General features: G+C 33.7%; 4 protein-coding genes across 4 annotated transcripts; 1 reads left to right on the top strand and 3 right to left on the bottom strand.

The window, feature by feature from the left end:
• Window positions 1-87: 87 nt before the first annotated feature.
• LOC105830332 (thioredoxin, mitochondrial) lies at window positions 88-1,605 on the bottom strand. Its single transcript, XM_012669590.3, has one exon. The coding sequence runs from the start codon at window positions 1,572-1,574 to the stop codon at window positions 1,146-1,148; it is 429 nt and encodes a 142-aa protein (XP_012525044.1). The 5' UTR covers window positions 1,575-1,605; the 3' UTR covers window positions 88-1,145.
• LOC105830337 lies at window positions 1,595-3,439 on the bottom strand. The gene is made up of 3 exons (XM_012669601.3): window positions 3,086-3,439; window positions 1,881-2,039; window positions 1,595-1,727 (listed from the first exon to the last, which is right to left on the bottom strand). Exons 1-2 carry the CDS (start codon window positions 3,284-3,286, stop codon window positions 1,899-1,901), a joined length of 342 nt encoding a protein of 113 aa, XP_012525055.1. The 5' UTR covers window positions 3,287-3,439; the 3' UTR covers window positions 1,595-1,727; window positions 1,881-1,898.
• Window positions 3,440-3,576: 137 nt separating this feature from the next.
• LOC105830343 (synaptogyrin) lies at window positions 3,577-12,229 on the top strand. The gene is given in 8 exon segments (XM_028193772.2): window positions 3,577-3,808; window positions 4,380-4,470; window positions 4,541-4,763; window positions 6,110-6,238; window positions 8,002-8,225; window positions 8,722-8,869; window positions 9,019-9,358; window positions 9,654-12,229. Coding segments are annotated over 7 exon segments (1,176 nt in total). The 5' UTR covers window positions 3,577-3,654; the 3' UTR covers window positions 9,226-9,358; window positions 9,654-12,229.
• Window positions 12,230-12,427: 198 nt separating this feature from the next.
• LOC105830324 (CCA tRNA nucleotidyltransferase 1, mitochondrial) lies at window positions 12,428-16,150 on the bottom strand. Its single transcript, XM_012669577.3, has 3 exons — window positions 15,805-16,150; window positions 15,024-15,634; window positions 12,428-14,663 (listed from the first exon to the last, which is right to left on the bottom strand). The coding sequence occupies exons 1-3, from the start codon at window positions 15,859-15,861 to the stop codon at window positions 13,889-13,891; spliced, it is 1,443 nt and encodes a 480-aa protein (XP_012525031.2). The 5' UTR covers window positions 15,862-16,150; the 3' UTR covers window positions 12,428-13,888.
• Between the last annotated feature and the right edge of the window lie 115 nt (window positions 16,151-16,265).

The following is a 16,265-nucleotide window of genomic DNA, read 5'->3' as shown; positions in this document are numbered from 1 at the left end:
CCGAAAGACGCAGGGGGAGGGGCAGAAAGGGGGAAGAAAGAGGGTGCTCTTTCACCAGAGAGGAGTCACGTGAAATAATCTATTATATCTCTGGCCTATTATATCTTTAATGGACAGTACTTTCATACACACTGATTGTACACAATGATCAACAATAAATGAGAAATTAAAATCTGATTAGATAATGATTTATCTCGGCTGCACTGCCACAAGAATACACACCGCGCGATTCAGCTGTTAAAGTAACTGTCCTCTAGCCTGTCTTGAACAACTTACCGAAATTAATATATACATTTTGTACAATTTAAGAAATTAGCGTACAAATTATCTATTATTATTATTAATTATATTATTAAATGAAATTAAGTCACATCAGAAAAATATATATATGTATATGTGTATAAAGCGCATTTTAAAATGTATACGTCCAAAATAACGCAATTTGTATCACTTTGAAAATTCATTATTATTGCACGTATTTCGTTATCGGTTCGATTCACGAGTGGTTTTTTTATTTTATATTAGATTTACACACCACTTATATAAACGTTAAGTGAAGATACGAACACAGCTACATTTCGAACTATATATTGAAAAGTCGTGTCTAGATATAAAAAGATATATATCACAAGTATTTCATACAAGTTTTATAGATTTTGCAATAGATTCTATAATTTCTTCTATGATATATATAGGAATCCTCTTTTGCATATTTTTAGTGTGTCTAAGAGAATCTCTAACATCTTTTTGGTCGATTCAAGAATATAGGCTGTCGCGAGCAAGCTCTCTGTATCATAGAATATCTATATAGAATATCTATATAGAAGTATAAATATTTCAATATAATATATATAATCTGGACATCAACAGATTCGTAAGTAGTAGTACGTGTATGTTAGCTTCGTCGTAAATTATCATTATATATTGCCATTTTACAACATAAATATATAATATATATTTCTAAAATTTTTATCTACACAATGCTTATCTAAGTAAGATTAGATAAAAAAAGGCCATAATTCTTGGACGAAGTAGCTTTGAGATATTACATTCTCTCTTTCTACAAGTATGAAAATACATTTAGTCGATAGAGAGAAATGGAAGCATAAAGTGTGCATTACATGATTCGCTATGTTGTCACGCGACTACGACTTGGTATCATTACTTTCCGTAGCTATTGGTCCTTCTTGTGTCAGTTTTTGTATTAGATTCTCTATCATCTCGTTGTTAACTAAGCCGATAAACTTGTCTACAACTAAGCCATTCGAGATTGCTATCACCGCAGGTACAGCCTTTACCTCAAAGACGTGCACCAGTTCGGGGTTCTCTTCAACGTCGATTATAGCTAGATCCAACTTATCCATAGGCTCTATAAGTTCTATCAGCCTGGGCGTCAGTATTTTACACGGGTCACACCAATCTGCGTGAAAATTGACTATAACTGGCACAGTGCCGTTCATCACCTTGTTCACGAACTCGCTGTTATTGTTTATCTCGTATCGTTTGTTATTCTGGCGAAATAATGAAATACGTCTCACCATAAACGGCATGCAATTTCTTATACTGCACAGCATCGTTTTTTTTTTCTTTTTTCCCCTTTCTTTTTAATGTATAAATTGTGATATAAATTAACAGTCAATGGCTACGTATTACGAAAAAATGAACTTTAAATTCGTAAATTAAGTCTTGAACGTGTTGAATGTCTTCATGTTTGGTGGCAAGAGTACCTAAAAAGAAAGTTATTGTACAATAGTTAATAATATGCACAATGCATTTGTTATCTGCTAGAAATATTCTCTTCCGCCATGTATAATTATTATGTACAGGTCTCGATTTTATCATGATAATAATATTCGTTGTAGTATTAATTTTTAACGTACTGAAAGTACGCGATGCACCTAGAGAACCCAGCTGGATATCCTTATTGGTCTAACAACTTCCACCAATCCGAATTTGATGTATCCAACAAGGGAAATTATGGCTGAGACAAGTAACACAATCAGAAGTATTACACGCCAGATGAAAAGTCGATCGTATACCTACAAAACAAAGATCGTTTGGATATGATGCGAGTACTCGGTTATATAATTTTTTACAAGAGATGAATGAGACCCTCTTCAATGTGTTGTACTATTTTTATCCTAATAACTATTTTAATTAAAATCAATAGCACGCGATAAATTAAATTAAAACAATTTAATTAAGGTTTAAAACTGCGGAAGATTTAAAATGCTCTGTATTTCAAAATCTTGTTTGAAAGCAGGTATTTTAATTAATCAGAGTAATTTATGTTAATAATTAATGAAACAATTAGCGAGTTCCAAACTTCGATTAACTTGAAGGTCACAGTAATTCGATAGCTCTGCTCCCATCAAGATCCTTTATTATATTATTCATCCTTCTTAATCATCTTTAAACAAGAAATTAAAATAAAAGCGTCTGAATACTTAATGAAGCAATGTGGCCGAGTTTCATCAAACATCGATTATTTTAAAAAGTGACGGTAATTCGATATAGTTGCTCCCAAGATTCTCGATTACATTATTCCTTTCCAGTTACCTTTTATGAGCAAAAAATGAAAATAAAAGCAATTTGATACTTAATAAAGCAATTTGGACGAGTTCCAAATATTGATTATTTTAAAGGCCCCGGTAACAATAATTGCTCCCAAGATTCCCGATTATATTATTCATATACTTCTTGATCATCTTTTCGAAACAAAAAATTAAACTGACAGCAATTTCTGTTAATATAAAATTCTGTTATCAGTTAAAAATTCGAATGAGTTCCATTAAGCTTCGATTAGCATAAATGGCGACTAATTCGACAGTTGTTCCCAGCAAGACTACATCGTTCATCTATCCCAACCATCACTTTTAAACAAAAAATTAATGATTTCATTCACGTTAAGAAGATAGAAATTACACTCGACGAGTCAATCAAGTTAATCGGAGCTTGCTAGCTCCGAGACAGGCGCGATCGAACGAACGGATTAGTCAAAACGGAAACGTACGCAACGACGAAGATATACTGCGCGAAGATAAAACGTAATTTCTCAAAATTCTCCCCCTCCCCCCGAACATACCTTGCTGTCCTTAGAAGCTGGCTTCTCCGACGCGCGCGGCACACTGATTAGAATAATCGTGAGCACGCTCACGATTAGTATCGCGATCGCGCCAACCTTCCTCTCGACGCGCAACGACACCACGAACACCAGCGCGGCCAGAACCCACAGACCGAGGATGATGAATAGTCCCACGCCGACGCCGAGTATCAGGGTGGTCATACCTCCTGGGCGAAAGAACGGGCGAGCGATGCGAGAACTGTCAGAGAAACGGGATGGGCGGGAGGGGAGGGACGTAGTACTTAGCTATAGCTATCGTTTCACGCGCGAACAGAATTGTAGCTGACGTATATTGGCCCATTCACAGCTGACGCGTTTCGCACGATTGCGCACGCCGCAGGGGTCTACGTTACCGACCGAGCTGGTACTGTAGATTCCTGTGGATTAAAGCGCCGTCTTGTGTTATCCAGTGAAACACTACTAATATAGCGATTTGTTTTTGTTTACAACAGAGGCACAGTAGACGCAAAATTTTATAAAATTTTCGACAGTTTTTTTCCGAATGAGAAATTTCTTCACCTTGTGACAGGATGGGCAGGGATCTTAATTGTTTAGGATTCACCAGGCAGACCGAGACATTACTGTGCGGCGTGGGAGCGCAGAATTTGATAAAGGAATGCAAACGGAGAAATATATCGACTGATGCATTGCACAAGTTAACCAAGGAGGATTTCGTGCAACTTGGTAATTAATTAATTTTGATAATTACGTCTCACTGTTTTATGCTAACATCTTTTATTTACGGCTTCGAATTCTCGTGATCATATATTATATAGTTTTATTAAAATTATATAAAAGAGTTTTAAATATTAAAGTGATATGTGGGATCTGGGACATGAAAGTGAATTGTTGTAGTTATTGTAGTATAGAATAAATTTCTGAGTTTAGAACTCTTTGTAACCATAGAATCTTGAAAAATTTATTTTTTCATAATGAAAAGACAAATACGAGACAAAACTCGTATCAGATTAGGACACTGTGAAGCTTAAATTAGAGACTAGAATTTCAGCTTAAAACATAATCATTAGGATTCTCGAGTGGCTCAGCCATCAATCGATTAGGATAAAATATAATTTATTAAAAGTTTCTATTTAGATTACATATTTTACATATATATATTAATTTGAATAATTATTATTTTAAAATTTATGTTATATTAAAACTATGTGCAAAATGTCTTTTACTTTATTTCTTTGCGATGTATGAATATATGATTTGAGATATAAGAAATGATGATGAGGAATGATTTTTATAGGTGCTGACAAAGATCAAGCTGAAAGTATAATCAATGCTTTATGTATCGCAAAAAAAAAACAATGCATTGTAAAGATGAAACCTGATGATAGGTAGATTTTATTGATTCAGTATTATTAAAGCTCTATGTAATATCGAAATTAAAAAGTTCTTTTTTTCTAGGATATCTAGTGGAGTGGAGATACTGCAGTCAGGTGAGAGACAGTTACGTATAATTCAAGATTATGTGAAATATTGCAGAATGAAACTACAAAAAGGAAGAATAAACTTCTTTATTGATCCAAATAAAGCTTTGAGTGCCTCTCAAATTCTGTGTGTGCTTATTGATGCTACTCTTAAAGAAGTTGATGAGGCTGAGTTGAAACTGAAAGAATTGGAAGCAATAGTTCGGGTACAAATATATTATATATATTAATGAATTAATAAGTATCACTCATTTGCTCTAATATAACTACACGTAACTAAAAAAAAATTTTTATGTGTTTGTAAGAAAATACTGATAATAATTAAATGAATTAAATGAAAAACTAGTGATACTTTTATTTCTCCACAATATATGAACTATTATATCAAAATTAAGTGATACTATAAAATTGTAATGATTTAAATATTTATTTTCTAGAAAACTTTGAGTTTTTTTAGAAAACATTTTTCTAGTTATGTTGCTGTTGCAGCAAATGAGCTACATATGATTTTATCTGGCAATTTTTGCATTTATTTTCCAAAATGTCTAAATTAAATTTCTTTCTTGCAGCCTAGTAAAAGTCGACAGTATTCTTATATTCTCTACAGCATTCCATTTGGTGGATTCTGCATTGCAACGTATGTATTAGTGAACAGACTTTGGAGATAAAGATTTTATGTTATTGTTAAGAAATATAAAGCATTAATAGCATCAATTTTATGTATTAAAATATGTAATCAATTTGTTACAAATTTTTTTAAGAATATACTTTGTAAAAATATATTATAAATATTTCTAATAATACATGCTACAGAAAAATAATTTGATTAACATTCTCTTATTGTTGGAGCCCTGGAGTGATACTTTTTTTAAAAATTTAGAATGTGTGTGTGTATGTGTAAATACATAAAATTAAAATGTTTACGGTATTATTATGGTAGAATATATATTAAACTAGAATATACATTAGACAGCACATGATATTTATGATAGATATTTATAAATATTTATACTACTTATTTTTTTTATATTATATAAACATTTTATACATGAAAAGTTAAAAATCAAAATCTTTCAACACATAAAAATATAAACTGTAATATATAAATATTTTAGACAATATATACATTAAATTTTTGGAGTTTTGTTAATAGAATATTATATTTTACGAACATGGTGTTTTATTAACAAAACTAAATATTCCTTTTTACTCTTGCATCAACCTATAATACATATTCTATAAGTATTTTCATGACATTTGCGCTGTCTGGGAAATATAAACAATACTTTGTGCAAAATGTTGTTTTATATAAAAATATTGATCTTTTTCATGTTTTGTCCAACTAAATCTACAATTCATCTCCCTGTGTGTGACACGGGGGAAGGTCGAGAGGGCGCATGGGTTGAATTGCGAGGGCAGTCCGCGCGTGGAGGATTTCGGGACCGATCACGCGCATACACATACACCCCCGGGAACCGCCATCATCACCACCGCCGCCGCCGCCGTCGAGGAGGCGGTGGACGCATGCGCCCGGTCGCTGCGTGAGCTTTGAAATCTCCGCTTCAGTCGTATTAAGATGGACGGCGGAGCGTACGGCGCGGGCAAGGCCGGGGCCCCTTTCGATCCGATCGCGTTCGTCCAGCGGCCGCAGGTCATTCTGAGAGCGGTATGCCTGGTAAGTCGTCATCGCGGGCTCCTGAGGGCGAGCTCGTTTCCGGGCTTCGATTCGAGGAACGCGATCGCGACGGCGGTGGCGGCGACGGCGGCGGTGCCATGGGTGAGAAAGAGAGAGACGGAGAGAGGGAGCGAGCGAGATCCCTCGACGCGGATAGTCATTGATTTTAAAAGAGAGCCCCTCCCCTCCATTCCCGCCCCCGCCATAGGGTTCTATTGATTTTTCGCGAATTCTAGCGGTACGCACCCGTGTGCTATGGGGTCCCCCCATGGCGTTTGACGTCCACTCGCGGGGGCCCTCGTCGCGGCCCATCGATTCGACGGAGCGAATCCTTCGCTTGACCTTCCACGGCCGACGAGATGCGCAGGGCTTGGATTGCGGAGGCTACCTCCCCCGCATTCCGCCTCTTTGACAGAACGTTGTTGGCCGAATGAATCGTTTTCCGTTCGCTCGCTTTTTTTTCTCTGCCTCTCTCTTCTCTTCTTTGCCTCGATGAAAATGCTTATTTTTCCGTATCATATGTATGCAAGAAAGCGCGGTGATTAAATATGCAAGGCGCCTGCAGTCACGGCACGTCAGCTCGCGATCAAAGATATTTTATAACTGGAATTATGTTCGAGATGAATACTAAATCTTTTTCTCTTATGAGATTTTAGCTCAGCGCATTTATGCTAAATTTAATTGGAATGAATTTTTGTTGAAATTTTAGTCAAAAGCCACCCATTTCTCATTTTTCCACTCATTAATGTTTTTTTCATGTTATCAAATGTATTATAGTAGAAAGTAATAAGTCCATTAATATATAAAAGTAATAAGTCTATTTTTATATATTAAATTTAATTTTAATTTTGAAGATTTTTATTTACTTTAAATTCCTGTGTCTTTCATCAAGACATATATTCAATGTTCGCCAGTTTCTTGTTTATTCATTATTTTTTTACATTATTAGAAGTATTGTAATAGAATATGAAAATAATAAGTCAATCTATTTATAAAATTTAATTTCAAAGATTTTTCTTCAGCCAAGATGTACAATCAATATTTCTCATTTTCTTGCCTTTTTTTGTTGTTTTTAATACTATCAAATGTATTGGAATAGAGATTAAAGTAATAAATATATTTATATTGAATTTAATTTCAAATATTTTTATTGATTTTAAGCCTTGCTGTGCTTTTTGACCAGGACAAAATGTACATTCAATATTTCTCCTTTCTATTCATTATTATATTTCTCATTTTCTTATCCATTTATTATTGGTTTTTTTATATTATTAAATGTATTGTAACATGGAATACGAAAATGATAAGTGAGTCCATTTATATTAATTTAATGTCAAATATTTTTCTTTTTCAACCAAGCATACATTCTTAACAATATCTCCTCTTTTTAAAAGTGGATTTTTTATATTGTCAAATGCATCGTAATGAAATATAAAGAAAATTAGTATATTTATCTCAAGTTTAATTCCAAATAGATTTTTGTTAATTTTAAATCTTGGTATGTCTCTTGATCAAGAGATCACATCTGATATATCCGATATTTCTTATTTTGTCATTTTATAATTGTTGATTTTTCAAATGTATTGTAATAAAATATGAAAGTAATGTAAAGAAACTTCAAGAAAAAATTCTATTTGCGTTGATTTAATGTGTTTTAATTTCCATTTGTAAATATCTTACATCTTGTGTGCTATGACGTACTGTAGTTTAATTTTTCTCGAGTTTCTATCTGTCCTATAGAAGAATTCTTATCCTGCTTCCAGCTTTTTGCAATAATCGTCTTTGGATGTATAAGCAGCAAGGGCTATCTTCCAAAAGATGGGAAAGAAGTTTGTCTTTACAATGACGACAATAACGCATGCAACTACGGGGTTGGTATTGGAGTGCTGGCGTTTTTGGCCAGTATCGGATTCCTTGCGGGTGAATACCTGTTTGAACAGATGTCGTCTGTCAAGACTAGGAAACATTTTGTCCTCATTGATATGGGGTAAGTGTCATACATGACCCTTTACAGTCTAAACAATGTTGAGATAAAATTTTTATAATTAACCCTACAAAGCTGACATTAAAATCTGCAACATAGTCAATGTTGAGATCTATTTAATATTTATGTTGACTAAAACTAATTAATTCTAAGGAATCAAAGTAACATAACTTGTAACAAAAGAGAATAAATATTTAAGATTACCGTACCATTGTGAGTAAATGCCAGCAAATATTATTTAAGAAAAAATTAAAATAAAGACTTTAAAATAATAAATTACAAATTAATTCATATTTTTGAGATCTAACTTTTACACAGATTTAATTAAAATAACATTCTTTACTTGAAATGTAATTAAGTTGTTTTTACTTGTTTATTCATTGATGCATCCTAATAGTTCAAGATTTATAATTGACAATCCAATAGACGTCAAAAATGCTTCTCTATTTTTTGGATAATATGCTATGACTTGATACAATATATATTATTACAATTTTAGCTTCTCGGGTTTCTGGTCTTTCCTTTATTTCGTGGGATTTTGTTACCTGACGAACGCATGGAACAACTCACCAAGACCGAAGGATGGATACGGCGTGAATAATTTGCAAGCGGCTATCGCATTTTCATTTTTCTCCATCTTTACTTGGGTATGTTAGATGAAGTTTGTTCGTGGCAAACTCTATTCAATCATTAACATCTATTTTTAGTTCTCCTTGGCTTACATGGATAAACGATTATATAGATGAACGTTCAATAAATTTGCCTCAGAATTGTATATTCTTTGTGTTTGTTACAGGCTGGTTGCGCTTGGTTCGCGTTTCAAAGATTTAAGCAGGGTACTGATGCGGCGTTCGCCCCGAGTTACGAGGCGGATCCCGTCGGCGGTACAGGATACACAAGTTATCCTGATGCCACTGACACCGCTTACCAAGAACCGCCATTTGGTCAGCAGCAGCAGCAGCAGCCGCGAGGTATGGGTGACTTTCAAGCCCCAGCTTACTAAAAGTCATCCATAGTCTATCTACCAAAATGTATTTCCATTGGATGCACAGCGAACTACTTACGAAAGAAGATGATTTAGGATAATTTTTCAGAAAACAATATATTGTTTTCCACCACCTGTGTTTTGCTTAAAGGTAATCTCTCAATCTTACTACGAAACTTACTAATTTTATTACTCTCATTACTTCCTATGTGTGGTTTTTTTTGTGCAGTTGATACCAACTAATCTAAGAAAAAATGAGATATATTCCATATAAATGTATTTCTAATTTTGGTGAATATATTGTACCAATGTAGATAAATGACGATCTAGTAAGTTTAAGATCTACTTGAGAATCGTCACAGTCACAAATTCCTTTCCTTGCAATAATTTGTGCTTTGATAAAATTTGTATACGATAGTTACATCAAATTGTATTTTCTTTTACAGACTAAAGAACTTCATTCGCTGATAGGTCGCTGGGCAGCGCGTTGGTCATAGAGTAAGTTTTCATGGCAGGACGTAGAGGGAAGTTATTTGTTAAACCGTGCTTCTTATTGTTGACCACTTGTAAGTTACACTTATCCATACGCCCGATGTCACAAGAAAAAAAGCGTTAGGTGTGTTTGAACGTCATATGCGCCTGGACATGCGTTATGACGGTGGCTACTCACCATTTATGTGGGAAGTAAATATAATATCTTATAAAATGAGTAACACTATAGCAAAGCTCCATAAATAAGTAAGAACTAGTACGTGCACACAGACTATGTATATTTTAAACGTTATAACGTGTTCATGATAAACGCGACTTAAATATAACAAATAACATACAATGCATTGCGTTATCATGCAATTAGTATTAAAACGATACACACGAAGTTTAGGATTGAAAATGCGAGTTTCGCGAATAAGTCGACATGTTTTAATATATTAGTGAGACAATATCTAAGTTACTTAAGTTTATTTACTTGTGTCGTATCAGTTGCAAGATAATGGGATATTCCTTGCAGAAAATAGCATTAGCAAATATAACTGCACACTCGTGACTCGCGATAAATGACAAACCAATGTTTTCATTAATAAAAATTGGTATATGTATCCAAAATTATAGTAGGCGTAACTTACACAAATTATCCGCGATGTTAACTATTGCTACATTAGATTTTTGTATTTGAGTCGCTTTCTGTATTAATAGTTCATATGAAGGGAAGAGATTTTTTATAAGTGACACATTTTGAAGAAAAAAAATGTTATTAAATTTTTGTATTTAATGTGATTCTTTACTTTCAGAAGTATTTATGGAATCTCAGGAATATATTTTCAATTATTCATATTATTTATTTATTTATATTTTGTTATTTATTGTATATAAAGTGAATGTAAATCTCGATATGCATGGTAAAAGTCTTGCATCACTGGAAATGTGAAATTACTTTGCGAATTATTTTCTTCATATTGAAAATATGAAATTACTTTACGAGTCTTTATTTTCATAAATATTTATGGAATCTCAAGAGTTTTCAATTAATCATTATTTATTTTCCATTATAATTATATTATCAATTATTTATAATGCATTATTTATTCTGCAAAGAAAAGTCAATCTGTATGTTAAAAGTTCTAGAAATGTAAAATTACTTTGTGATTACTTATTATCTTATTTTCTTATTTTCATAGGTATTTATGCAATCGCAGAAATATATTTTCAGTTGTTCAGATTACTTATTTAATTATTTACGATTTATTTATAACGCAAGATGGATGTAAATCTCAATATGTATGTTAAAAATCTCCTAGGGCTTAGGATCGACTGACTCGTGTGCAATGGCTGTTCACACGAAACTTCTCCACGTCAGTCCTCCAAGGCCTCACTGGAGTATTTGCTACTACTGAACATGTGAAACTACTTTGATAATAATGAGTACGAACATTAACAGAAAAAATATATATGATGATTTTAATAATCCTGAAGATACGCGTTACATCGAATAGAAAAGAGCAATCTTGAATTGATATAAATTCAAATAATTTTTCGTTTAGCGAGAGTAGCAGAATAATAGTATTACATATGTACTTATGACTTTAAATTCATGGTTTAAAGCATTATTTAAATATTCTTTCGTCGTATGTTGTATTAAACAATGCGAACATTGTTAAAAATTTATGCGGTAATTTAGTAGTCTGAAAATATTCGAGAGAATTATACATTCTAGACATATTACGAATTGTACAGTTGAGTGTAGGAGATTCTTTTATTTCCATTTGTGTAAAAAACAATTTGATTTTTATACATATTAACGTTTCCGCCGATCTCTTTCGGTATATCTAGTTTGCATAACTCTTTCTCGAAGAAAAGACACCTACGATAAGATATCCCGATAACATGGAAGACATAGTTTGTGTAAAATATTACGTGAAGTGCAATAATAATCATTATATGTATTCCTGATAGTTCTGAAAATATCATCCCCTTGAACGTGCGGAATTAATTACAGTGAGAAAAAATATTGTTCCATGTTTAGTTGTACTATTTCATGTTTTCTTTCTTGTGGTTTATTCGCTGAACTGCATTCGAGGGGATTGAATTTTTAGATGTCCACTCTTCTCAAAATTGATCTCTCACTTTGAAATCTTAGCCCTTCTAAGGCCTTTCCGACATACGCTGCCAGTATTGAAAATCTATAATATACGTAACGTTAACTACAGATTCTCAGTCCTGACAGTGTATATCGGAAAACAGCCTAAGTACATAGCTAATAACATTATTGACTAGCAGTATGTGATGACGCACAGCTCATGTTCACAAAGAAGGGTTAAGGCAATAAATGCAGTCTCGATCTTTATCGTATATAAGAACAAAAGAATATGATATTGTGCTTTTGATCTCGCGCCTGTGAAATCAGAAGAAATGGAATAATCATACGGCAGAATGTAATGTAATGTAATGCTATCAAAAAGTGTTTACTTACAAAAATGTAAAGGAATAAAAAACGTGTATTGAGATGTGAGTATCGATAACTAAATAGCTGTTGTATTATTGTACTTATACATATATAAATACATATATATATATATATAGATGTATATGTATCATGTGTGTGCGTACATATATATATACATCTGATCACATTGCATTTAATGCAGTAGCAATGCGTGTGCGTCTGTAAAGATTTGAGTGTTTAGGGACGATATCTATATAATGTAACTTGAAATAGCCAAAATACATATAAGTGATTATTTTTATGCAAGTCCACATGATTGTATAACAGATAAATGACAAATTACGTTTGGCTCATGTGCGATCGCATCTTGCGACTATTCTAAATTTAATACGATGCATATAAATTATTATTTTCCCTTTTATTTACATTTATTACGCAGGATATATGCTCAGCTAGTCTGCGCAGCGACATGCAAACCATAATAAGGAAAATCCTTTTTCTAAGAGCGAAAATATGCGTTTACATTCATTGTAAACGTCAACTCTAATAACGCTGCATTTCTCTTCAATACATGCAAAATGGTAAGTCTCAATAAAAATTTGTTGACTTACCGTTTGCAGTCATTTACTGCATATTAGCAACTTATTAGCGCGAGTGCAAGATCGAATGTTGTATCTTTTTAACTTAGAGATGTTTCATAGTAGCTTTATAAATTTTGTTTTATACACCTGCTACGATTGTATATATAACAGCACGTAAAATTTACATTCGCAACGGAAAAAATACAGGATTTTGTTTCTTAATAAATTTTTGAGTGCCTAACATACAGTAAGTTTTTTTTTCCGGAAGAATTTGTATAACACCAATATAAATCACATCAGCACAAATTAATGTTCAATCTGTAAATTATATCTTCACATCTTACTGTACAAGAGTATTCTATTTATTTGCATCTGATGATAAAAAATAACTTATTAAGAATGGTATAAAAATCACTATCTTTTTCGCACAATATTGTTTGGTAATGCAGAGTGTTTACTCAAATTTCATAAAAGAATTATCTCAGAATTTCAAGATTTTTCAGAAATTTTATTCAAAATTACAAGTAAAATTAGGGGAATTTTTTTAATGCCGTTTTGAAATAAATTGATATTATTATACTTTTTAATGTTCCTTGATTACAAAAAAACCGCTTAAGTTTTGAATATTAAATTTGAAATAGTGAAAAAAAAAAAACATTAAATATGATATATATACTGATCTGCTCGCAAGCTCACCGAAAATTGAAAGATAATAAAATATACAACAGCATTTTAGAATAACGCATCGCCTTTTATTGTTATAAATTTTTTTATAAAAATTTATGATGAATTATACACGAATCTATGTGAATGTGTATACCATATTTATGCTATTTATTGCCAATCCAGAAAAAATAATTAAAAAAAAAAACAATTTTATCAGAAAGATATAATTTTTTAATTCAAAAATGCAATTAATAAATTTTTCTTCAGTATGCTAATAAATCTCTACAGAAACCTATGAGATTTTGAAGGAATAAGAAATAAATTGAAAATTTCAGATTTTCTCAATTGTTTTTAAATAGTAAACACTCTGCAATAGTAAATTACAAATCGCCTAAACTATTTGGTTTAAAAGTAATTTAAATAATTAACTAAACTTCTGTTTTCAAAATGACAAATGGTATTTACTGCACGCAAAACTACTCTTTAAAAATGTTTACTTCACTTTCTTCAACCTTTTTTTCCGCTCTGCAACTAGCGTCTGATGTTTCTCTTCTAATTCACTAACTATTCTCGGCACATATTCCATAAGTTGCTCGCTGGTAAGCTTAAAGTCCGCGTCAATCCATATTCTTTTCAATTCAATTAAAACTGATCCAGTCATCTTTTGTATCGATACGTGTTCCATTAGCATACCACCATTGACGGGAAATCTTGGTATTGTCCATCGTTCGAATTCATCTAAAAGTTGCATTGCACCGTTGTATTTGAGCAGCTCCTTCGTATAAGCTTGAAGGATATCGTGCTTCTTCGCCGTCTGAAGGAGGACCAGTTTCTGATAAGGCCTCAATGGGTTCTCGCATGGCTTATACTCCCTGTGCTGAACCAGGAAAAGTGCTAGATCCCTGTCGGAATTGGACAATTTCAGTCTCTCGTGTAACTTTATCACATCGTATTCGTCCTTCAACATCGACACGATCAAGGATATGGGCTTTAAGGTCACGTTATTGGATTGCGCGCGCCGAGAAACATTTCGAAAGTTCTCCACGTCGGGTTGCTCAGGTAGACCGATGTACTTGCCAGCGCCGCACTCGAGCAGCTTCAACGTCAACTCCAGGGCGAAATTGCCGGTCAGGATCTTGCTCCATTCGCTCCAAATCCTTTCGCCAGATATCTGTTGTAGGCCGTCGATGTTCTCCCTCAGCGCCTTTATCGTAGTCTCATCATGCTGATCTGGATTGTCCATTATTCTTCCATAGAAACGAAAATACCTGGCAACAATAAAATAATGCAAACCTAACGCTGTAGACGATTCAAAAATTCAATTAACCTTATCTTCCTCATATAAACTTAATTTACAATTAAAATATTAAAATATTAATATATTTGATGATCTATATCAAAATTGTTTTGATAATCCCCAACTTAAGTAAATTACGACTTTCTAATTTAATATAAATAATGCTTTCAAAATTAACTTTTAATTTAATTTAAATATTAATTTTTATGACTACGTATATCTAGAAAAAATTACAATATTTATACAATGAACATTTTGAAGGTGAGACATTTTTTGTATCTTGAAAACTTAACTTTATGAAAAATCCTCCACGTAGAATACGCAATTGTACCTTAAGATTCGAAGATAATCTTCGCGTATCCTAATACTAGCATCGCCTACAAAAACTATCCTCTTGTTCTTCAGGTCATCATAACCATAGAAATAATCGTACACCCTGCCGTCGAGGTCTAGGAACATGGAATTAATGGTCAAGTCTCTCCTGTTGGCGTCCAGCTTCCAGTCCTTCGTGAACTCTACCTGCGCGTGCCGACCGTCTGTCAGCACGTCGATCCTCAACGTGGTAATCTCGAAGTTCTCTGCGTCGTTTATCCTTGCAGTGATTGTCCCGTGCTTCTCGCCCTTTTCGTTAATCATCCTGATCTCCTCCTGCGTGAACATCTCCTTCATCTGCTGTGGCGTAGCGTCGGTCGCGAAGTCGAGGTCCTTGGGCTTCTTGCCCATCAGGATGTCGCGTACTGCGCCGCCGGCAATCCTTAGTTCGTAGTTGTGTTTCTTGAACAGATCCACGAGGGTCCGTAGCTCCGGGGTGAAGACCGACTGGAACTCCTGGCTGTCTAGCGTCGTGACGACCGGGTCAACGCGCGACAACGGCGCGTCACCCATCCTGACCCGCTTCCAGACCTTCGAATGCGCCGCCCTCGTTACCTCGAACCTCCACACCTACACGGCAATGGAAACAGTTGTTACTTATACTCGTTACACCGGTTACACGTTCCGTACGTGTCACGTTTCCTCGTGCTTGTTAGCGCCGGGAAAGCGGCGATGTCGTTTGACATAACCTCACTTCCAAGTCGCCGTTTCGAAAGCTAAATATGATCGTTGCTACTTACGCTAAAGATCTCGCGACGAAGGAGATTTGTCGTTCGTAGTGTCAATGCATTTAACATCGCTCTTACATATGCGTTAACTTCATTTCCATATGTAATGCGCACGTGTCACGACGAACGCACGATCCTCTTGTCCCTCATCTTACGCGTCGAATTATCAATGTCATCTACACGAGCACATTTCTACGATTCTACGATTATCCCAGGATTGATTATTTACGTATAAAATAGAAATAATTTGTATTATGTGTATACAATACGTGTATATAAACCATGTAAAATATGTTTCACCCGTGTCGCTTAAGTAAACGATAACCTACGAATTATAGAAGATTCAGATTTCATAGTGTCATAGACAATGAAAATTATATTTTATTTTTTAATTTTTAATATTACATATTTTTATTTTATTAATATTAAAAAGTTGGATATATTTACAGTTTTATCACTTAATTACTTTTTTC

This window comes from Monomorium pharaonis, chromosome 10 (genome assembly GCF_013373865.1).
Source record: "Monomorium pharaonis isolate MP-MQ-018 chromosome 10, ASM1337386v2, whole genome shotgun sequence".
Taxonomy (NCBI): Eukaryota; Metazoa; Arthropoda; class Insecta; order Hymenoptera; family Formicidae; genus Monomorium; species Monomorium pharaonis.
This window is presented reverse-complemented; position numbering and strand designations above follow the sequence as displayed.

Coding starts and splice junctions, on each gene's coding strand:
- LOC105830332 (XM_012669590.3), bottom strand. CDS start 1,574: ATGCTGTGCAGTATAAGAAATTGCATGCCGTTTATGGTGAGACGTATT.
- LOC105830337 (XM_012669601.3), bottom strand. CDS start 3,286: ATGACCACCCTGATACTCGGCGTCGGCGTGGGACTATTCATCATCCTC. Junction 2,040..3,085: donor CAGCTTCTAAGGACAGCAAG/GTATGTTCGGGG, acceptor TTTGTTTTGTAG/GTATACGATCGACTTTTCAT.
- LOC105830324 (XM_012669577.3), bottom strand. CDS start 15,861: ATGTTAAATGCATTGACACTACGAACGACAAATCTCCTTCGTCGCGAG. Junction 15,635..15,804: donor TTCGTCGCGAGATCTTTAGC/GTAAGTAGCAAC, acceptor ATTGCCGTGTAG/GTGTGGAGGTTCGAGGTAAC. Junction 14,664..15,023: donor GATTATCTTCGAATCTTAAG/GTACAATTGCGT, acceptor TATTGTTGCCAG/GTATTTTCGTTTCTATGGAA.